We start from the raw sequence: 24,350 nt of genomic DNA on the forward strand, positions 1-24,350 counted from the left end.
GGATATGTTTACTTGCGCTGGTGATGGCAATGTTCATCCTGACCATTGATTGTCTTGCATATCTCAAAAGTTCTCATTCCTTCCATTTTGATTGAATTTATTTAAATTTAAAACACATCCCTCTCTTGGTGTTTAGTTTTTAAGCTTTGGTCTTGTTTTACATTGCAGATGATTCGGGTGTAGAAGTCCTCCTAAATGCACCACCATTTTTCCAAAAGTTTCAGGAGTTCAGAAAAAAGGTAAGGTACCATATTGTGTGTTATTACAGAACTGTTCAATAGCCGAGATTGAAATTAGTCCGTAATCTTTCCGGGAAAATTCTCTCAATTCCAGGTCTGCGAACAAATGTTCTGGGAGTTCTGAAAAATTGCATCATGCTCTGCCACATCACTATATGCCAGCCATGTGGATGGTAAACCCACTTGGTTAACTTGGGCTAATACTGTCATGTGACTACATGGGATGCCTGTGATAGACTGTTGCACCTCCCAACTTATCACCTCTTAGCTTAGCATCATGATGCCCTTAGTTCATAGTCCTCTGTCATTGTACAAGGTTTATACTGTACCTCGCTTTCTGCTGGTTTTTTTGTAGATTTATGTTCTTCCGTATACTGTACATTACTGTACCAGGACATAATCAGCCAAGCATACAGTATACATAACTGTAATAACTTTTTATGTCGTAACATAAAAAGTTATAACACTTTTGTATACTGTACTGTACATTCAGTAAGTGTGAATGTACTGTACCACATGTACAGTTTAGAAAAAGGGAAACACTGGAGCACCTTAGCTTTTGTCTTTATTCAAGACATCATTCTTCAGGTCATGAAACCCACTACTGTATTCCCCCACCCCGACAATGGGTGACCTGACATTGCATCAGAAGGTCAGTAACATGAGACCACTAATTCCTCACCCCACCTCCATTTCAAGTGTTAAGACGTAAAAAAAAGTGATTATAGTTACGTATTACATTAAACAGAGTGGACAGTGTATGCCTTCTGTAGGATCAAGATACAGTACAGTATCTGCTGATGAGTACAGTAATACAGTACAGTACTGAAGCAGTATACATTATTTGGTTTATTTACAATATATTGTATACAGTAAATGTATAAAGGCGTTTGCACAAATAAAAACAGTACAGCTCCGTACGAGATGCGTAGTTTAGATTCGGGGGGGGGGGGGGACTTTTCCCCAGTGCAGGGTGGAAGATTCCTTTGTCTTGGCTGTGTGATACAGCTCCATTCTTTTACTTACTTTTTACTTTTATGCTCTTCACCACTGACCGGCCCGTTACCCGCTTGGGCAGTCGGTCACGTCTCTGTTACGCACTGTTGGCAAGTACTGGCTATGCATTGGCTCCTGAATGTATCTGAACCTGCTCCAGTGCTGGTCAGGTCTGGTCTTGAAAGAGCTCACACTGGGTGCCATTACGACACCCTCTGGCAGGTTGTTCCAAGAGTTCACAATTCTCACTCCAAAAAAGTTTGCCCTCACAGTTTTCTGGACTTGCGGCTTGCACACCTAATCATATAGATTTTATTTTAACCAAACTTTTAGTTAAATTCTCTATTATTTGGGTAAAAAATGGTGTTTCTAACTTAACACTTTTATGACGGGTGTATTTTTCTACATAGAAAATGGAGCAAATCACGTAAGATAATGTTATTCAAATAATTGTAGAACACATCCTAATAAGAGAGATTTCAATTGGTTGCATCATTAGAAAGCTGAAATTTGTTTTATACAAATTTATATAAATATAGTAAACCCTCTCCAACTGCGGAGATCCCATCTACAGATTCCATGTATCCGCGGTTTTCACTTTTTATTCCATTTTACCAACCACGGCATATAGTTTTATGTATCCCTGGATTAGCGTGGCATCTTTATCCTTCCGCTGTTTAGTGTGTTCCTCCGTAAATGTGAGGAATACAGTGGTCCCTCAGTTAACGAGCACAATCCGTTCCAGCAGGTTGCTCGTTAACCGAAAAACTCGTTAACCAAAACCATTGTTTCAATGGGTTTTTGGGTAATTCGTTGCAGCTCACCGAAAATTGCCTAAATTCAACAAAAAAGGTAGAAAAGTACACTTACTTTGAGGTGTGTATGTAGAAGGCTCCTGGATGATGATGATGATGGGAATTAGAATGGGGGTGGAGGAGAAGGAAGAAGAGAAGGCATTGGGGTGGAAGAGAAGTCACCCCATGTCACCATTTCACCCATAAAATTTTAGTTCTCTTGGTGTATTTCAAGATTATTTTCTTTAAATCAACACTGCACTGCATTATATATTGTCAATATGTAAAATATATTTCAAAATGACTAATAATTTGCTTGGAAACACAGAAAAAAAGCGTTTAGTTGAAGAGAGTCTCAAGCAAGATGTTACCTCCAGTGAAAACAGAGAGAGACTAACGCCTGTCTGGTGTGTTAACAGGCTGGATGGCACACCAGAAACTAGTTTCTTTACCTTCAATTATGTTCAATAATTGTTAAAATGACTAAAAAAGTTAATATTAAACTTTTAAAATTATTGAATAGTATAAACTTCTTGATATTTACTAAAATAGTAAGGAATTTAAGCCCTAAAACCGATTACTGTATTGGCGGACTAATACTACAGCTGGTGGACCGCCAAATGCATGCGAAAACATGTTGAAGTCGGCTCGTAAAAAACTCGTTAATCGAGGGATTGCTCGTTAACCGAAGTTAAGAATCTTATGGAAGGTAAATCGTTAACCGAAATCTCGTTAACCGAGGCGCTCGTTAACTGAGGGACCACTGTAAATAAAAATAATTCCAATGAATAAAATCAAAGAAAACTATGCATTGCCATTTGGCAATCATTTCACTAAGGACATGGGAGACAGGAGCGTGCTCCCCTCTCCCGCTCCTCCCACCCCCTCCCATGATCATGGGCTACCTTCTACGGACGTAAGAAATGTTTATTATCTTTATATTTTTAACCGAAGGATAATTATTTATTTTATTTATTTTGCACATTCTGTATGAATGGTTGTATGTGCATTTAACAGAGTAAAAACAAAAGTAAAAAATAAAATATATATCTAACCAAAAAATATGAGTTAAAAAATAACAATAACACAGCTCACAGCTTGGCCTGGTACGGGGAATATCAAGATCCCTGACGCTGCACCCCTTCCCGCTCTCCCCTTCCCCTCTCACAATCCCGCAGACATAAGACATGTTTATTTTCTTATGTTTTGACCTAATGAAATTTTTTTTTGCACATTCTGTCTGAATGATTATGTGCACATGTAACAAAATAGAAAATGAAAAAAAAGCATTGTATATTTGCTAGAAATTTCTTAAGAATTTTCATAAAAGAATCGAGTCCCCATCATTATATTGTGCCAAAATATTTAGTTTAAGGATATTTTATTGGAACAGTGTTGAAGATAATTTATTCAGGATCATTATGTACAGTGTTGTAGATTAGTGAATAATCATCTTTCCTCTTCCTTACAGGGGCAGTTTGCAGATCTTTATGTAGAATGTGGTAGTGAGTGCCATTTTGTCCATTCATCTGTCCTTGCTGCAACATGTCCACCAATTTGCATTCTTCTTGAAGCTTCACAAGTGCATATAAAGGAGACCTTGAACTGCAGGAGAGAATTTCCCAAATCTTACAACAATGGTATTTCAAATAACAAACAGCAGATGGACCAAACTTATGTTAGAGTGGAAAATGTTAATTCTAACATTACAAAACTGTTTGGTGAAGTAAGAATGACAAGAAGTGATAAGGATTACAGTAAAGTATGCTTTGCATTATCTGTACCTGTTAAGGATGCCCCTGATTCATATGTCATCTTGTCTCTATCAAATCACGAGACTGATTTTTGGAATTTGTCGGTTAAAGGAATTGAACCAGAAGTAATGGGCCTTTTAATTCAATTTGTGTACTGGGAGAAATTCATCATCTCAAAGACATACATCCAACATTTCATCTCCAGATCAAAGAGTTTACAATTGCTTGGGAGTGAGTCAGTTTGTGAGAATCTCCAGTTTGCTATGCCAGGAGAGATAAGGTATGTTGGTGTTCACGATGATTGCAAAACATTGAGTCCTCCTCCCTCAGGTATACCTTGTGCTGCTTACGGCCACAGTACTTCAAATATTACTGATGAAAGGCAAAGAAGTATGAATAAAGCAGGAAGCAGTTCAATTTTACAGCTGGGAAGAGAAAACAAAGCAGAGAAAGGCATTGTACAGAGGTGTGAGGGAGAAGCCCATGCAAGTAATAACAATGTCGTAACTCAGGAAACAGAAATGAACGTTAGGAATGACATCATGATAAGACATGAAATGGATATGAAAGCAAGGAATAACAGGAATATTCTAAGGCAAAGAGAAGCCAAAGCAAGCATTGGTATGCTAAAGAAACTAGAGGAAAGAAGAACTAAACCCAAAATTATCTTGCTTCAAAAACTGAAGTGTGGTTCTTTATCACCAATTAACATAGCTAATGAACAAGGAAGAAAGTTTGTATTTAAGATTGATGGTGATAAAGGTCCTAAAGAGAAGACAAAAGCTAGGCAGGGGACGATTGTAAGACAGAAATGGGATGATGAAGTTGGCAGAAATGCAGCTTCACATCAAGGAGAGACTCAAGGTGGGCATGATGCTCTACTAAGACTGCAAGTGAATGCCGAAACTAGAGATTTATCTCCTCTAAAACAAGAAGAGATTGGAGTTAGCATGTTGTCATCCAAGGAAGTAGTTCCTGGGAGATTAAAAACTGTGGCAAACTCCTGTGTCACTAAAAAGATGAAGGGCCTACAGTCTCAAAAAGTTGTGCACTCTGCTCATAAGAGTTGCTGGTGCTCATGCAAAGAGCAAAATCCTAAAAGTTCACTGGAGGACAAATCAGCAGTTTTGGATTTTACAACTTATGGTACAAAAGATGGTATAATTCCAAATAATATTGCACATGTGAGCCATTCCACACATGATGCATATGTTCAGAAAAAAAATGCACCATGGAAAATAAACCTGAATTTTGGAAAACCACAAGGAATGGAACACCTTTTGGGAATTGTTAATGTAGGTGAGAGAACTTTTGAGAAGGGAGGCTTGCATGATGTGCAAAACTCTGAATTTCTTAAAGTGAATGATGACACTCATTTGTGGCTTAATGATGCATGCGTTAACATGGAAAGTAATACCAATAAAGTGCATTTCCCTGCTGCTTTTAAGGAAATGTATAATATTGAAGAAGGGCATTTTTCCAGTACATCTTTAAACTCCAATATAAAAAACGCCAGACTATCCGCAAGGAATCAGAAGATGTGTACATTTAGTCAAAATTTCAAAGCAAACAAACAAGATGAGAAATATTGGATACACAATGAACAATTTGACTGTAAACAAGGAAGTGCTGCTACATTAAATGTAAAACAATTCGGCAGACTATCAGGCTCTATTAATCCCTTGGAAATACTTCAACAACCTTCCAACATCTGCAGTAAAAGAATACATCCTGGTAACACACAACTATCCAATACAACACTTGGCCCTTACCATCCACGCATTAAGAATAGCAAGAAGAGTTTGACTTATTGTTCTCTTCAAGAGAATATGTTGAAAGATAGATCTACAGGAAGCATAGAAATTCCTAGAATAGTTCAGAATCAGAATAACAGCCAAGACCAGGAAATAAATGTGAGTAAAATGAAGAGACTATGTATAAACAGTGATGTGGTAAAAAGGCCTCAACCTTCCAGTAATAGTCGTAGTGAAGGAAGGTTTTTCCTTGAGCACAAAATGTTTACCATGGGTCAGCCCAGTGGGAAGTGTAATCTCTTTAATTGTACTCAGAATAGCTCACTAATTGTGCATCATAGTAATGTGTGTAGTAATCAAGAGCATAATACTGTAAGCACTTGCACACATGATTTTGAATCCCACAATTGGCAGAGTAAACCAAGTTATAAGAATCTGAAGGAACAAATTAAATATGTGGCTGAACCTCCAAGGGATGTTGAGACTCACTCGGGTGATGCAGAGAAAGATTTTATAGTAGAAGAGTGGAAAGATAAAGTGCCTGAAAACTGTAGGGTAGAAATACACATGGAAATGAACAGCCAACATGAGTGTAACAGTCACAAAGAGAAGCAAGTGCAGGTTAAGATTGTTGGAACAGATAAGGAATGTAAGAATTTTACAGTAATGAAAAAGAACAACAATGAATTCAGAGATAAATGTAAGGAGAATGCACAAGTTAAAGCAAGGCATTATAAAACAGGCAATGGAAATAGAGATTCACAAACAGGAAAAGTTCAGACATTGACAAGATTTTGTGAAAAAGAATTGCAAGAGAACAAGAGGTGTAGCCATTTAATTGATGAGGTCGATGGAGCTGTACGGATTAAAGACATTGGAAAGTATGAACAGTTTGAAAAGAATGGTTTAAAAGGGCAACCGGTTAAAGACTTCACTACTAATGATTCACTGCTTAAAGACATTGATATAAAGTGTCCATCAGGTGAAGATATTGTTGTGAAATATTCACCACCTAAAGACAGTGGTATGAAGGAAACTTCAAATAAAGATAACAATATAAGAGATTTAAGAATTGAAGTGAATAGTTCCTCAACTGGAAGTAACTGTGCTAGTGCCATAGTAGACACAGACAATGGTGTGAATTGTTTGCCAGGTAAAGATCTGCCTATTAGAGACAGTGATGGGAAAGATCCATCACTTGACATTAAGGAGCCAGATACTTCAGTTGAAGGTGATGGCATTAAAGATCAACCAGTTGAAGATGATGGGAAGACTTCTCTAGTTGATGAAAGTGTAAACTATCGACCATTTGGAAACAGTGATTTAAAAGATTTACAATATGAAGATAGAGGTTTGAATCATACACTACTTACAGATGATAGTACGAAACATCTGCCTGTTGATGAGAGTAACAAGAAACATCTGTCTGTTAAAGGCAGTTATTTAAAAACTCCACCAGTTGACAGTTTTCAAAAGAAGTATCTGCCAGACAATGAACTTGGTCAAAATATTTCCCAAAACAGGAACGGTATGAAAGATCTACTAGTGAAAAATTTAGTCTCTACAACTATTTGTGCTGAAAATAATGACTTAATGAAAACACAGCAAAAAAAGCATCCTACTAAAGTGTGTGAAGCTGGGAGAGTTACGACTAAGGAAGAAGTATTGATGGTCAGAGGGAAAGATAAGTGTCAAGATGATCCCATAGTTGAGAACCCTGGTATTGGCTGTGACGGTCATGTAGAAGAGAGAGACTCTGCCGAGGGACAAAGTGAACTGCAAAAAACGCTGATAGATGATAAGGGAAAACATGGTGAGAGAAATATGCAAATAAATGTTGGTAAAGGCAAGGTGGAAGGAACTGATATAGGCAAAACACAGATGGAGGATGGAAATGATCAGGTAAATGGTTATCAAGAGCAAATGCAAATGGATAAATTACATGGTGAAAATGGAAGACAGGTAGAAGGTGGAATGATGAAAGGAGAGTTAAAAAATGCTGGTAACAAGAAGACAGCAGATAAATCAGGAAATATTAGATTGATAAATACCAGTAATGAATCACATATTGAAGTCAGGAACTGTCAGTGGGAAAATAACAATGGAAAAAGAAAGGATGAGTTTGGGTCACGAGGAGTAATGTTAAGTTTAGATAATGACAATGTGGAGAGGAGTTACCGATATAAACTTCATTCAGCTAAAATTCTCCCAGGTCATCATAACATTGTAACAAATACAAAAGACATTGGAAATATTGTACCACAGGAGCAGATAGGTTTAGCTGAAAGAACAGCTTCTTTAGAAAATGGAAAGAATTATTCCATTAATACAAATGGTACGTCTTCTCAAATTCCAAACAAAAGTTATTCGCATGATCCCATAAGTATCGGTAAAAGCTCCAAGATATACCATTTCAAGTCAAAATCTCGGCCTCGGGTGCCGGGAGGTAACACGTCAAGGAGAGAGACGTGGAAGGATTCATTAATGATGAACCACGAGAAAAAAAAAAAGAGTGGACCCGTGGTGGAAATAAACAGGTCTGAGGAAGTTCATCATTTATCAACCAGAACACAAAAGTCACTGAAGAAATCCAATGAGGGTTTTCTAAAGAGAAAAGGAAAGAAAAGTATAAGAGTAAAGAAAACCGTGTATGTTAAGCATGAAAATGTTGATATGGCAGGGGATACTTGCTGTCATACTCATGATGTACAGTTTTCAGACTCGACTATAACTTCCCGTATAGAGTGTATTAAGAAATCTGGGGAGTATATCCAGATCTCATCACCGCGTGGAAGTGGAGAAGATAGTAGAAGAGTTACTGAAGAAAGTTTTATTATGGATGAAGAAATGCTTCCAGATGTTACATGGGGTAAGTTTGAAGATGAAATTGAGTTCATTGTTGTGGGAGATACAACAAACACTGGCGGTATGAATGGAACTCATGGTTATTTATTGTCCAGTAAAATGTCTGCTGCACTAGGAGTTGAGTCAATAGTTAAAAGTGAAGAGTTCTTTGCTACACCAGAGTCTCCAGGCTCACCAGTAAATTTAAGTAATGAGCGTAATTTATGGGAACAAATAAAATATAAAAATCAGAAACATTTTGAAGCACACTTGGAAGAAAGGAGGATTAAGAAAATTAAAGATTCATTTCCAGAAAGTGTAAGGTGTGAAAATCATTCCAACAGAAGTCAAGCAGTGTCATGCAGACAAGAAGGAGAAAAGTGTCCAGAAAAAGTTATTTCCGACACACAGGAATTACACAGCCTGAAGAGAAACTGCGCAGAGGAAGCACCAAGAGGGAATAATCTTGAATCCAGTGACTTATCAATAAAAAGTCTCTCAAATTCTCTTTCAATTACATCTCATAAACAAGGCACAAAGGAATCTAACAGGCATGAAGTGATTTCACATGAGAGAGAAACGGTAAATGAATCTTGGAGTTTGGTTATAAATCATGAAGGTGATGGTCCTGGTTCAACAGGAGCCAAGTTTACAGTTGAGCTGGGGGCTATTTCTGTAAACAATCGAGAATACTCGTTAATCAGTCCTCAACAAGATCAACGTACATCACAAGAAGTTATGAAGTTTGATGTCCTGAATAAGAGCATTAGTTTGCAGGACACAGAGCAATCATGCAACATAGAAACACAGCAAGTTAATGATGAGGGAGTTCAGTGCATTATTTGTTCAGACATGTTTGTCACCATTAATGAGATGGTGTCCCACTTCCGAGATGCACATATAGAAAATAGATTCTTTATGGTTTGTCCAGCTCTGAACTGTTCAGCCCGGATAGCAAATAATAAAATGAATTCACACATCAGGAATCATGTAATCATACAGAAGCACAAGTGTCCTCATTGTTCCTTCTCAACATCAGCACGAGCTTCTCTTGGGCGACATCTTACTATTCACAAGCAGCAGGTAAATCATAGTTCATTAATGTTCAGTGTTTTGTAAATTCATTGTTATAAAAATTTTACTAGTTGAAATTTTTATGTACAGTATTTAGAATAAACCTGTAAAAATTTGAACACATAATTTTATGTTTTTATTTGTTATAGAGCAATTTATAAAGACCAGCTTACTATATCATTGTTTATAAATGTTCTGCATACACAAATGCATTTATACACACAAGTAAACATTTAGCAACACACACACACACACACCTGTACAGCCGATCTTTTGGTGAAGAAGATAAATGAAAAGGAAAAGTAATCAGAGACGTGACCGATCACCCAAGCGGCTAACAAGCTGATCAGTGGCGAAGAGGATAAAAGTAAAATATGGCTACTCATCATCACACAATTGTATATGCCTGTACTTACAAGGTCAGGGTTACCTTAGTTTGGGGATACAATGTGTGAATAAAACTGTATTTGACCAACTGTACACATTAAGCATCAATTAATACTTGAATTAAAATATCAATTAAATAGTCCCCTAACCTCTAGTCAGAATGTGGGTATTACCTAGATCCAATAATGCAGACAATGTGGAGGGAATTATCATTGTTCTACAACCTTCACCTTCAACACAAAAAGCTACCATCAAATACACACATAGGATTGGGAGTGACTGTAAACAATGGTGCCAAATTTGCAACAAGTATGGATGTGTGCATTTGTGTATGTGTGCACTAAGAGAAAGATCATTGACCTCCTAAGCTACAGACCACTATAACATGCATCAATACAGAGCTCCCATTCTCTTTATCTTCACCCTTCAACTTCTTTTACCTTTATTCATCTGATCCATCTGACATTTACTCACATAGTTATTGTATCCAATTTTCCTACTTAACTTGGTACAGAGAGAAAATCATAAGAACAATTGGCAATACAGTATTTTAATAAACTTACTGGTAAATAGCTTTTCAGCATTGTTCATAATGTAGTAACATCTTTTTGCACTGCCATGGTCATTGTTCGAATGAATGACACTCCGCCCGTGGCTTATAACAACACTTGGGAGGATATATGTCTATTCTGTCAATGATCCAACTTTAAGAATTACTGTATACCATTGACTAGCTATGTGTGGAACTCCCTGCTATCAATATTTTCCCTGAATCATATAACCTTCAACAGTTTAGAACATATTGTTTTAAATATTCTCATTCATTGGCAAAAGAACCCTGCAGTGTATGGATTTGATAAGGACACTTGTCTAATCTCACTTAACCAATTTTAAAGAAATACCGGTACTGTACAGCATTTTATATAGTGGAATGATTGGCTACCGGTACTTCCATTCGGTCCTTTGACTCCTGTCACACACTTTCTTTACCTTGTATCCATAATGTGCTCGAGGGTCTTTTCTCATGATCAACTGCCGAATGGCTAGTAAGCTGTTAAGTGATAATGTTATGAGTAGCTCACAGTGTGTTTATCCTATTGTAGTGAAACAAACTTAATTCTGCTTGTTAGACTAGGCAAAATTTTGATATTTAAATTAAACAAAGGATCACCACTACATAATTTATATTTTCAGAAGTTGTTGTTCCATAATGAAGTTCAAGAAGGCGACTGTGACACCCATCACCTGGGAAGGGCTCTGAGTAGTGAGTTACAGGATTCTTCAAGGGTGAAAACTGTTTCATATCTATGTGACAATTTTGAGGAGGAGACACCTACAGATAAAGACCATTGTGGTGACACTGATTGTCTTCTCACTTACAAGGAATCTTCTGCCAAGTGTCAGAATCATGAAGGACAATTATGTGTGAATCAGGAGACACAATTGTGTGTGAGAGGTGTTGATACCAACCATGTTGTTTCAGATGAATCTTTCCATTCAGGAAGTGAAACAAAGCCTGTTCATTGCTGTTCAAGAACATGGTCCACAGTGAAAGACCTGCAAGACCACTTTCGGGAGTGCCACATGCGGGATATTCAAAATGTACCCTGCCTAGATTCTGCGTGTCCTGTCAAGCTGTGGGGTTCCAACATGGATAGCCATCTGCGTTGCCACATTTTGCAAGGGGAATACAAATGTCAGTTGTGTACCTACTCATCCAACAAAGCAACAGCTTTGAGAGTTCATGGTTATGCTCACAATAAGGTTAGTCAATGATAGGTTCTACTTCAAGTACACTAATTGGAACCCAGATGTCTGAATTACACTGAATTTTTTTAATTTGCCCATACACAGTGCAGTACTGTATGTGCTAAAATGAAACTTGTCCTACTCTAAAGAACACCTCCTCAGGCAAAGTCCTTGAGGCATGCTTTGTCTTGATGTCCTTGTGCAGGTGGAAGTCGAGCAAGGTTATAAGAATTAAATTGCAAAAAGTCAAAACTGCAATATGTTATATTTAGTGGGTCTTGCGTATAAAAGTTTTTAGTGTATTATAGAAGAATAGTTTAGAAATGGTAAGTGGACTCATGAAATTATAAGGGAAAATGTATAGAAGAAAAGTTGAACAAACTTATAATGAAAGGTTGAGGTTGGATAGTGAAAACATTACTTGTTAATTCAATACCTACAGAATATTTAAAAATTACAATGAATGTGCTTAAACAGTGCTGGTATAAAAGCAGTGGTAAACAATAAGACAAATTGCCCAAGGGTAGCCAGCGAAGGTTATTCCAATAGGATCCTTTGCTTAGAGTTGAATACTAATCAGTAAAAGTAAATCTGGGAAAATAAGTACAGACACTCCCCAGTTTACGGAAAGGTTTCATTCCTGGACCCTATCTGTAAGCCGAATTTCTGTAAACCGAAAATGACCCTTCCATAAGGTAAACATGTGCTGTGCCCTGTACTGAATCACAGATTATGTCTCACAAGGGGATTTGCTCAGCCGCCTTACACATAATCCTCTACAAATAGTGTTGTTACGCCGTACTAGTTACCTTCCGTAATAACAGAGACTCATCTGCAACCAAGTGTTCTGTAACCCGGGGAGTGTATGTATTAGAATTTATGTTTGAATACAACAAATATCTCATTGCACATAGATTATCCGATGCTGATGGATCACTTGAACAATACAACCTTTTGATTAGAAATACAGAACATTGCACTTTTTTCATGCTGTAGCTACATCATGTGTTTCTAGTTGTTGAAGCCCTTTTTCTAAGACAATCTCATTTTTCAGGCAAGGATGGTTGACAAGAAATTCCCTTCAAGACAACGACAGAAAAAACTTTTGAAGAATAAAAAACTGTCATCACAGAATTGCAAGAGGCACACATTTTCTGATAAATTGTCTACAAAAATTGCCAAAAATGATGAAAATTTGAAAACATTTCTTAATGATCTCAGATTCAGTAAAATGCTGTATCAATGTAAAAAGAAATGTAAGAAAAGTCATTCAACAACTTACCAAGATGAAAAATTAGAATATACAAAATTTATTCTGTCTCCTAATGAAAGTTTGGATAAAGTGACAGAGAAGTCATATTCTAATACTGGTACCAGGTTAGAAATGGAAAGTAATGAATCATCATGCCAAGATATACAACTAACAAGAACCAAAAATTCACTTTTTCATGCATCTAAATCAGAAAACAAAGTTGCTAAGCCTTTCCCATCAACTCAAACAAAAAGAAAACAAGAAAACTTGTCATCCCAAGATTCAAAGTCATCGGAAAAAGTCTCTTTGTCTTCACAGTCTTTCCAGAAATACAAGTTTGGAAAGAGAGAAAGCCAGTCCTTGACAGATGGTCAAGTAACTGATACGACTAAATCCAGGAAAATAAAGAGCAAATTGAACATTGTAGCTCCATCTGGATGCAAAAGAAAATATTTTTTCAAGAAAAGTAAACTCGCAAAAAAAAGTTATTCAGAAAGCAATAAACCTGTTAAAAATGTCTGCAGAGGTGAAAATAAAGACTTCGGGAGAATAGAAGAAATCAGAAATATATGTACCATTGACAAGTCAAACAGTTCACAGACTATCCCTGAAACTTCCAGTCAGCCACCATGTAAAGATGGGAAGATTTTGACAGAGGATGTAGATGCTCAACAAGCACCACAGTTGGATGGCAAGAGTAATAACCTTGGAAACTATAGTTGTCCTCTGTGTGTGGATTGCTATGAAACACCTGATAAATTAGTGTACCATTATATAAGCTCACATCCATATCACTCGCCCTATACTTGCACGTTTGAAGGCTGTCCTGTTGTGCTGCAGAAGAGAGATTCCTCGAGACATCTTATTGGACATATTTATGAAAAGGCCTTCAAGTGCCCCCTTTGCTCATATTCTCACCAAAACCTACATATGTTGAAGAACCACTTATTTTGTCACTCACAGGTAAGTTGAAAATTTACTGCATAATGTTTGTGTAGAGGATTTTTATAGCTTATTCTTGGGTAGGATGACTCAATTACAGCCAAGAAGTTTATAGTTTAATAATAAATTGGGATCATGAGAAATGTATTGCAACTGTCGTGGAACAGTGTGACTCAACATCCTGCAATTGTTGTGGGATCTGTCCACTAGGGGTTAATGGAACCAATGCTATCACCTTCAACTCCTGAAAGCTCCTCGAGTGAACTGGTGCCATCACCAGTGGTCCAGGAAATCGTCTTAGAATGTGGTAAATTTCCTTCAAATCACCTTACAAAGTCTCCTTTCCTATTATCATCCTTCCAATGTAACTAACAAACACCATGTCTAGTGAGCACAGCAATAACAGTGTTTTATAGCCATTTGCCACAATTGCACGGGTTTGCTTCAATTACCTAATAACAGCTCTCCATGCTCCATTGTCTCTTTCTTGGCAAGTTCTTAACTCTATTGTCATTTCTTACCTCTCCCTATGTGATTCTTGGCCTTCCCCTGGCACTCCTCCCTCTACATTTAAGGTCAGTACTTGTATTATCAACAATATCATCGTCATAACACTCAAGACCCATCTCGGAGCACATTTCAATACCCGGTAAGTCTTTTTTTATTTTTTCAGACCTTAATCATAAACTCATCCCTATCATAAGGCACTCTGAAACCCCATACATAACTATATTATCCTGTTGTGCAAACCACCTGTGCCCCCTTACCCCTGATCAGTCTAATGTGTTGTGCTCTCTCTAACCCCCGTCACCAAGATTCTGGATCTGCTCCAACAGACTTTCCAGTTAATAATTTTGATAGAGAATTACCAGCATGTCTCTTGAAAAGTTTATAAGTTGCTGTATTTACTACTTCCAGGTTCTTGAGAAGCTTCAGCTTAAAGAAATAGTTGATCTACAAATTAAAGGACCATCAGGAGATGTTAGTGTGTATTTAAATGGTGAAACTGTTAGGAAGAGGCTGAAAAGAAAATTGAACAGTAGCATTGATGATCAGAGACCTACCAAACTTCAGAAAGTGGATGATTCCCTTAGTGCAGAGGGCACACAAGACATAGAGGAGCAGGGTGTACTCCAGGTCGATGTCCCAACAGAATGTCCAGTTTGAGGAGAACACAAATGATAATTATGGGTAAGAATTTTTTGCTCTGAATATATTATATACATATATCTTTGATGTTTGGTTCATAAATGTATCCCTTCAAAGGATTAGATATAAATACCTTGTACAGTACTGTACTTTAAATATGTAAAGGAGGAATCCTATACTGTATACAGTGTCTTTTCAAACATACTTCACAGATACGGTATAGCTACACACTGGCATTCACATATTGTTTGGCTTTGTCCTATAAATATTGTCACAAGGATTTGTATATGTTTTATCCATAATATCTGTAACGTTGCTCTCTTTGTCAGGCTATCATATAAAGTGTAAGTACTAAAACTCCATAAACGAGTCAAATTTTTTATTACATACATACTGTACTGTGAAATATTCATTACTGTACAAGATGTCTGTTTTGATGGTCCATAATGATGTACAGTAAAAGTATTATTGAATGTAGATAAAGGAAAAATGATGCCTTCTCATTAAAAGAATCCTCCCAACAAGGAACATGGGTTGCACAAATTAGTCTGGTATTGGGAGGGTTTACTGTATACTTTTAACATACACCCTGTACAGTTGTTTAACTTTAAGTTATACAATATAGAATTTTATTAATGCCTCACAGGATCAAACCTTTGCCAACTGTGGGAGAATTTTAAAGTTCACCTCCTGCAGTTACTTTACTGGGAATTTTTGTTCTGCAGCGTAATAGGAAAATTCTTAGAAAGAAATTTCGTGCAACTCTACAAAAATAAAGTACTGTTTGTTTCTAATTACCAGGCAAAGGAGGAGGAAGTTTACAAGACCAAGCAACCTTGATGGAAAAGGGTAAGAATGTAGAAGGAAAGTACAAGATGATACAACAAAGGCGATGGACTGTAAACCCGTATATCAAGACCAGTGGTGTGAGAAATTACCTCGGGCCTTTGTTTGGGTGTATAATTTATTAGTGCGGGAAAACAAAATGAGTATCTTTAATTTATTTGTTTGAAAGAAAACAAAATGAATATATTTAATTTATTTGTTTGAAAGAAAATAAAATGAATATATTTAATTTATTTGTTTGCAAGAAAACAAAATGAAAATCATTTCATTTCATATGTTAGCCAAGTTACTAGTTTATTTCTAAATGTTTGCTTACAGTTGGTAGTGTCATGATTACCAACTGCTACATGAATGGTCTAGTATGTATCAGCAGCCTAGTTATATCCAGGATATCCCCCTTGTTCTAAACTGGACCCCTCATTTTAAAAATAAAATTGTTTTTGAAGGAAACAAGTGTTGTCCTTCCAAGATCACAGTTTCCACCCCTGACTGTGCCTCCACCTTGCCCCATTCATAGAAGAAATTATTAGATCTAACCTTCACTTTCTATGTTTACTGCACTTGTTTGTTGATATAGCTGCTGGCTCCATGTTCCCAGTTCTAACACTAACTATAAGGATTCAGCTAAGTTTCCTTTCTGGGTGTTGATTAATAGGTAATAAATATTAGGCTGAGCAGTCAACTCTAGTTTAATTGCTTTAATTATTCGAAAAAGCTGCTAAATCGTGCAAGAGATATCCTTAAATCATATATTGTAACTAAGTAAAGTTTAAGAAATATTGCTCCAGCCAGATTTGAGTTGGAGTTTCAATATGGATTGACCTGAAGTTTATGGATTTGGAATCAGCATTAGACTTTTCAATACACATCAATATTAAGTTAAAATTAAATTTTTCTTATTAAATTTATTTATTGAGCTTAGTAATTTTTTTTTTGCTCCATTTTAAAGTACTTAATCTAATGAAGAAACCAGTCATGGCATTACCTAGTTGTGTGCTAAATCAAGATGAATGAGGATTGTGAATTGGGATGGCACTGGGTGTGAGTTCTTTCAAGACCATACTGTTGGCAAGAGCTAGGCATGCATTGGCTCCTGAATGTATCTGAACCCGCTCCAGTGCTGGTCAAGTATGGTCTTGAAAGAGCTCACACCCAGTGCTGTCACAACACTCTCTGGCAGGTTGTTTCAAGAGTTAACAATTCTCACTTCAAAAAAGTTTGCCCTCTCAGTTTTTAGACTTGTGGACACTCGACTGAGTAGTGCCCTTTGAGATGTTTATACACCTCAATTCGGTCACCCCTTGCCCATCTGTAGTATAAGCTAGACAGTTGCAGGTGCTCTAATCTCTCTGGATAACTGAGGTGCCAAAGTGCAGCCACCAGTCCAGTGTCCATTTACGACCCACTCCAAGTCATGTAATTTATGATCTGAAGCCTCGGAGGATTCACATCATTCGAAAATCTAAATACTTACTCATGCTCAAAGGTCACAGATGTAGAACTACCAACCATTCAGAAACAGGTCAAGTAACATTGCTCGGAAATCTTTGAATCACACTGACCCCATGGCTAACGATACTGTTTGGGGGGACTGTACTTACTGTAAAATGGGATATGGAGACTTAAGTCTTAAAAGAAATAGTCCAGTACACATGTACAGTACTGTATGTCCATAAGAGCCCTTCCATTCCTCAAGTCTCATCGATCACCCGCTGCTCTTTTGAGTACCTGTATTCAGTAGTGTGTACCTGAACAGTAATAATCCCACGTGGACTTAAATTAAGCATAAGTTTCTTTTTAGTGTGTATGGGCGAGTATCCTGTATCATATATATACAGTACTCTGTTGTAAACTGCATATCGAGCGGCTATCACAATCCATGTATTAAAGCTGTATCTACATGGAAATAGTTTCATCTTTGGGGTCAATGAGACAGACATGCTTAGCAATCTGTTCATGATCCACGGCCAGTTTCAAGGCTATGTTCTGAGTGCCTTAAAGACATCTCACGGTGCGTGTTACCCTTTTCAAGCCCCATTCCACAACCAGCTACTGCACTAACACACATACCAGGGGTAAAGATGACATGCATCATCCCTCTCACACCCCTCATCAACAGTGCTCCATCGTCTTAACAGATGGAGTATCTCCTGCCTAGACTCCACGGACCTAACTGAGCCACCCCCATTGTTTATATTTTCTAGCAACATTGGGTGTATTAAATTGGTTACTGTTGATGTAACTCTTAGAATATCTCAAACAAAATCCATTGCAACCATGGCAATTGTAGATCCTTAATAAACCGTGCAATGACCCTCAACTCTCGTCTCCTGAATGTCGCCAGGTTCACAGGTAAGGGTGAAATTACAAGATTTGAAGCTCAGGAGCTCATCAAAAATACTTTATTTTGACCTAGAAGTTTTGTCAGAGTGCTACAGAAGAGCTGATGAATATACTATGTCCTCATCTAATACGAGCAAAAAAAAATTATAGATGCTTCCAAACATAAATACCCCCTGTAAACGATGTGCACGGTATTTGCAGCGTGTCTTGATCTGAAAGTCACAGAGGGCAAGCATTACAGTCTTTATAAGGAAAGTAATGTATCGAAAACACAACTGCTAAGGAGTGTGATGTAGCTGTGGCATGGCTATGAGATGATCTTGGACAGTACACCACACTACACTACATGCTACACCACACTATACTACATGCTACACCACACTACACTACAAGCTACATCACACTACACATTACACCAAACACTACACCACACCACCATGCACTACACCACCACCACACACTACACCACTCCACCACATGCACTACACCACACCACCACATGAACTACACCTCACCATCACACACTACACCACACACTACACCACTCCACCACATGCACTACACCACACCACCACATGCACTATGCCACACACTACACCTCACCATCACACACTACACCATACACTACATCACACCACCACACACGACACTACACCACACAAACTACATCACACACTACACCACATACACTACACCACACCCCACACACTACACTATACCACCACACACTATACCACACCACCACACACTTCTACAAACCACACTTCTTCCACAACACCACAGCATGCACTACACCACACCACAACATTACATCACATACTGCACCACACATCACAACACCACAGTACCACAGCTGTCTGGTCCCATATTGATTGTAAATAAACAAATCGGTTAATTTTCTAATTCTGAGATCTAAAATAAATTATAATAAGAACCAGTAATTTAACATTTCTATACGAGGCAATTATCATCCTGCAACCCCTAGTGCGCCCAGCTGTGAATTGGTACCTGGCTTTGCAGTTAGGGGAAGTGATGGCGGTTTTGTGTAGTGAAAATATATGTGACCTACATAGAAGAGTCTGTTCATCTCGCCAACCGTCTCGCCATAACTATTTCGGTAACGAGAGAAATTTGGGAGGGAATGAAAGGAGAGTAACAGCATGACACCTATGCCTACGATCACCCACTCGTACACTCACATATTAACTTTTACTCAAATTGTTATTTTCCAACTAATTCATGTTATAAATATGCTGCTGTAAGTTCAACTCTAAAATTAAATACAGTCCCTCAAACAGACGTTAAATACAGTCCCTCAAACAGACGAACCACTTACAGTAATACCACATAACGCTCACTCTCCCATATAAAGAAGAATTTTCACATTTATGAATAGAGCACCAGAGATAAATATCCCGTGTGGGCCACAGGTTGAGAGTGTGCCGGTAATAGTCTGTGTATCGGTTACTGGGTGACGCTCCATGACGGCCAGTAAACACACAGTTGCCAAGAATTCTACGCTAGTTTCATTCCTAATTTCAGTTAAGTGTCTCGCTTAATCCATTTTCATCATACCTTTACTAGATTTAATATTCATCATTAATTTTATTTTATTATATGTATAATATCTTTTTCTCCGAATAGGGAGTTATAATAAGAAAAATACGAGTAGTGTGTTCAGGCAGCAGAGAGCGAGCGTTAATCTACTACAGGTAACAGGTGTAGTGAGGGTCGCGGCTCTTGGCATTCCGTCAGACGATTTGAGGCGGGAAGGACAAGCCTTTAGTTAAGGTAACTCTTTGGATATTTGCCAGTAATCAAGTCTCAGCTTACTGTGGTGACTCCCAACGGGGTAAGTTTCCTGTTAGATATTCTGTTTTAAAATTACATAGCCTGTTACATGCAAACGTCTACAAATTAACTACAGTAATTTAATTTAAGATTATTGTTTCCAACATTTACGGTAGTCTTGTCGAAAACTATTGTAGATTCTGAAGAATTTCATTCAAACTAATCTTATATAATCTGAAATACGAGTCAAATGTTTCCATAAACTGCATGTAACAGATCTTGTTCATAAATAAAGGAAATACATTATCTGTCAAACTGTTGTTAAAGCATATAGGGATGTTGTCTCCATACTAATTATTTAAAGAGCTATGCTAATTTTTCATCATCTGGAGCAACGCGACATATCCTTTGTGTTATGTGATCTACTGTGTGAGCAATGTAAATAAAATCACAAGGAGTAATAGAAAGTGAGAGGCCTAATTACATTTATTTAGCTCTTTAACAGATATGCCATTATTTTCAATCTGTTGTATATCTTTTATTATGTGAAAAGCTTGAAAACGAATTACTGAAGTTGTCCTAAAATTATTGAAGTGATGACCTTAGAACGAGTGTCATTGGATTACGAAAATTTATTGAAAATAACGACATATTTTGAATATACAGAAAAATACAGCTGTGCACCCCCATACACTTTTTACTCAAAAAAGGAGGAATTACATGGGTTCATCCACCAACCTGTTGCAACTAACTGCTGTAAAGGTGGCTGGTTCGATCATGGTAAAGCCTTGAGTCCATCCAGGTATAATTGGTTAACTATTTTTACAGATGGTGAAGTGAAGGCAGTAGAGTGCGGTACCGGCCTCACTGCCTTTTTGTATACTGAAGGCTAAGTATACAGTGTGCTGCATCCCACACTGTAAACAACAGACATCCGTGTTTAAATGACTCAATTAGTCACTTCAGGGGAGGTACGCATGACAATATGCCCTCTGAAAGTTGACGTAAAATAATTGACTTATTATTAACCTTTGACTCTAGTAATTGGTAGACGCGGATGTCTAATTTGTTATATTAAGTGAGATAAGACATGGATAACTGCCCTATTTCTTCACCAGGATAGTTAATCGTAATACAGTTAAAGTAATTGTCTAACCACTTGAAATGACACTTGAGATTTGGGTCAGGTCGGGTAAGGGTAGTCCAATTCCTCACGAAACATTGGGTTGGCACGGGTATACAAGGATTGAGAAAGATAATAGATGTTGCTATCGCTATCGTTGCTCTATCTTACCGATCACCTTACACCACGTATAAGACATTACAGTATGGTGCAACGTGACCTTGTGGTGTATCGTCCTTCATCTGTCTAATAAATATGAATATTTTCACCTTACTGCATGACGTATCAAAACAACGTAAAAACTGACAAATGGACGGGAAAAATCTTATGTTTTGTTTTTAGTTTTGTTTTTCCAAAGTGGATACTCAGTCACTTCTCGAATACGGCCATGAATGACCCTCGCGTTGCCATAGTAAGCACGTTAGTTTATATGTGTGTGTGTGTCCTGTTAATCGATGGCCTTGCTGGAGCACACACAGCTAAGGCCAGACTGAATAAGTAAGTCGAGGTGGGAAGAGAATGACACTGTCGTAGTTCAAGGTAAAATTATGAATGAAAAAAATTAAGGCAAGTGTAGATACAGTATATTAAACGTTACAATAATTACTGACAAAAACAAACTATATTTGTAACGGGGAATAGCGTGTTAATTCGTGTTAGGGTAAATTATGTGAAAAATAAAGTATTATGAGTGACTGAACAATGACTCGAAGAAATCCGTGGTTTTGTTTGTTTTTTGTTAATACTGTAGTAGTTTGCTATTAGAAATATTAATGCAACAGGTAAAAAAAAACAGATAAAATAGTGATGGAACAATATATACAAGATCTGCCGGGTGCTTTGTTGAGAGAGAGAGGAAGAAATATGTCGTATGTAAAAAAACAAAAATAGATTAACTGAACAGGACGAGGCTACATGTAATCCATCCTTCCATACATAAATACATACATACTTATGGCAGGATCTTTTTTCAGATTTATATGGGGAGTGAAAAGGGAAAAGTTGCCTTACACCACAGGCAGAGCATCACAGTATGATACAATGTGACCTTCTGGTAGTGTGTTGCCCCTCACTACTGTACTGCCTTATTGATCTGAAGAAGTTTACCTGTTGATACGCGTCCCATCTACCCCTTCGTATATAAACAGACATATCTCTTACCTTGTTCAGCTGACTTAACCTTCCCTAACCTAACCTAGCCTAATAATAAGATAAATTGAGGGAAAAGTGTAATACTAATATAATATGGTTGATGACACAGACCTACGGCGTGCTTCAACAGGTGTGAGGAAGGAGCCAGAGTGTTGCAGAATTTATTTACCTGAAGAAGGCGCAGCACCCATTATCATGACCCACGCCGTGTTCATTTTGCTGCTGACCGTTTATCATGCCCTGGGTGAGTGTGTGTGTGTGTATAATGATAATATTAATAATTAGCGGTTTATTGAAAGAACCTGGCAGCCGAAAGCCTAAATATATACAATGAACAGATGATAAAATTTACATGAATGTGGAGAGGGTCACTTTATATCAACTCTCCCTACAACCCCCAGGAGCAGCAACAGAGAAAGTAGAATGTTTCGCTGATCTTGGCGGGGACAAACTTGACCCAAACAACATTTACACCTGCGTGACGCCTGCCAAATGTTGCCAGGAAGAAGGAAAACCATCATGCTGCAGTGAGAAGGCTGGGTCTGTGGCAGGCTTCGAGCAGGTGAGAAATATAGACAAACAGCCAGAGAAAATTTTATCTCTCATTCCCTGGTAATCTTTAAGAATAAAAGCTTTAGTGTTATAATTTCTTCTTAATTTGACTTGTTGGGGAAATACTCCTTCCCACTATCCTGCTTCCAACACTCTTTACCTGTATTTATCTTCTCTTTTGGTTCTTCTAATTCCTGTAACATTTTGTGTCATTATTGTCGCCAGGCGCAGCTGTGGGGAACGCTGGCAGGACTAATCTTGGTGCTGGCGATTGTCATGTGGTATTGTCGTCATGATGGAGATTGTTGCGGGAACAAGAAGGGCGAGCAAGGGTGTTGTTGTTGTAAACGTAAGGATGGAAACAACGACCCTGGTGACGAGATGTAAGTTTGTCTCTCTCTCACTATGAGCCAGCAGAGGTACAAATACAAATAAATTATAAAAGATTAGTTCCTTTTAGGCTTCATATTAATATATCCTGAGACATGTTTCTTTTGTTTACAGTGAAGAGGTGAAGGTTCCTCCTGCAGATGACAAGACCGACTCTCCTCCCGTCATGGAGCAGTTCAGCGACATATAGTAGGCTTCCTTAGGCTCTGTAACCCCCCCTTCCTTTCAACCTACCACCCACTGCTAGCATCCTCATAATTAATAAGGATAGATTTCTCCCAACTATAGATGTAAGAATGCAGAATTTAATTGGTTTGTGGCGCTGTTTCAAGATTCTCAGACCAACCTGTGTACTGGACTGTCTTATTATTTTAGGCACGTTCATCCGGTAATAACATGATGTGCTAATGCCTTTTGACGTGTGTGTAGTGAGGTATAAGTGTTAAATATTAATGGAAGATCTAGTTTGCTATTGATAAAGTATATCGTAGCTGCTAATATGTTGAATAGGAGAACGATAGAAATTTATATTTATACCAGCTACCGTTGAATGTCAAATTACCTGTTATCGTCAGCGTCAGTTCCTTAACGATCCTGACCAGAGAAACACAACACTCACCACCTTCAGTATAAACCGGCGATCATGGCGGGGCTCACCAACTAAGCTCCACCATTAATTCCTGACCTCCATCCACATCAGCAAACCTTGAGTATCAATTTATATTTGTAGGATATCCTAACTTTATACTTTGTACGTGGTTTGATGTAATATAAACTCCGACATTGCCACTTAAGGTAATTTACCCATTTCGAGTGTTTATTAATTTTCGTACAGCTTAATGTAAATATTTCTTGTCCTGATATCAACCAACTCAGGACAAAGTAAGACTTAGTGGTCCGTTTTTTGTTGTTGTGAACAAAGGTTCAAATTGTCATAATGTTTACATTTGATTTTAATAAATATTGATTAGTAGAATGTATCACAGCTCCTTCCTTCTAAAAATTGGTATCTCAGAAAATAATTTATATACTGTGCTCACGTGCCCAATCCTCTCGTGTCTACCACGCTAACCCTTTTAATGATAGCAGTTATACTCTAAATAAAAGCCTGGGTGGTGGCAGTCTACTATGTAAGTATAATAATTATACTAAGGTGTAATGTAAGAAAATGAAGTGGTTTTCCCAGGTTATTCCGTAGAATTGAATATAACTAAGCACA

The 24,350-nt window shown here is 37.7% G+C and overlaps 2 protein-coding genes across 5 annotated transcripts; both read left to right on the plus strand.

Moving 5' to 3' along the window:
• Nucleotides 1–162: 162 nt before the first annotated feature.
• LOC121857001 lies at nt 163–16,701 on the plus strand. Its single transcript, XM_042352803.1, has 7 exons — nt 163–239; nt 3,501–9,464; nt 11,037–11,106; nt 11,326–11,606; nt 12,646–13,806; nt 14,704–14,976; nt 15,736–16,701. The coding sequence occupies exons 2-6, from the start codon at nt 3,693–3,695 to the stop codon at nt 14,950–14,952; spliced, it is 7,533 nt and encodes a 2,510-aa protein (XP_042208737.1). The 5' UTR covers nt 163–239; nt 3,501–3,692; the 3' UTR covers nt 14,953–14,976; nt 15,736–16,701.
• Nucleotides 16,702–19,823: 3,122 nt separating this feature from the next.
• LOC121857043 lies at nt 19,824–24,104 on the plus strand. Of its 4 annotated transcripts, none has more exons than XM_042352895.1 (5): nt 19,824–19,914; nt 22,320–22,433; nt 22,591–22,751; nt 22,967–23,124; nt 23,246–24,104. In XM_042352895.1, the coding sequence occupies exons 2-5, from the start codon at nt 22,385–22,387 to the stop codon at nt 23,319–23,321; spliced, it is 444 nt and encodes a 147-aa protein (XP_042208829.1). In that variant the 5' UTR covers nt 19,824–19,914; nt 22,320–22,384; the 3' UTR covers nt 23,322–24,104. The 4 variants fall into 4 exon arrangements, with proteins under 4 accessions (XP_042208829.1, XP_042208828.1, XP_042208827.1 ...); XM_042352894.1 differs by having other exon boundaries at nt 19,827–19,975; nt 22,299–22,433; XM_042352893.1 differs by having other exon boundaries at nt 19,829–19,975.
• Nucleotides 24,105–24,350: the final 246 nt, after the last annotated feature.

The sequence above is a fragment of the Homarus americanus genome, unplaced genomic scaffold (genome assembly GCF_018991925.1).
Source record: "Homarus americanus isolate GMGI-L3 unplaced genomic scaffold, GMGI_Hamer_2.0 scaffold44060, whole genome shotgun sequence".
Lineage (NCBI taxonomy): Eukaryota > Metazoa > Arthropoda > Malacostraca > Decapoda > Nephropidae > Homarus > Homarus americanus.

Coding starts and splice junctions, on each gene's coding strand:
- LOC121857001 (XM_042352803.1), top strand. CDS start 3,693: ATGGACCAAACTTATGTTAGAGTGGAAAATGTTAATTCTAACATTACA. Junction 9,465..11,036: donor TTACTATTCACAAGCAGCAG/GTAAATCATAGT, acceptor TTATATTTTCAG/AAGTTGTTGTTCCATAATGA. Junction 11,107..11,325: donor CCTGGGAAGGGCTCTGAGTA/GTGAGTTACAGG, acceptor ATGTTGTTTCAG/ATGAATCTTTCCATTCAGGA.
- LOC121857043 (XM_042352895.1), top strand. CDS start 22,385: ATGACCCACGCCGTGTTCATTTTGCTGCTGACCGTTTATCATGCCCTG. Junction 22,434..22,590: donor GACCGTTTATCATGCCCTGG/GTGAGTGTGTGT, acceptor TACAACCCCCAG/GAGCAGCAACAGAGAAAGTA. Junction 23,125..23,245: donor AACGACCCTGGTGACGAGAT/GTAAGTTTGTCT, acceptor TTTTGTTTACAG/TGAAGAGGTGAAGGTTCCTC.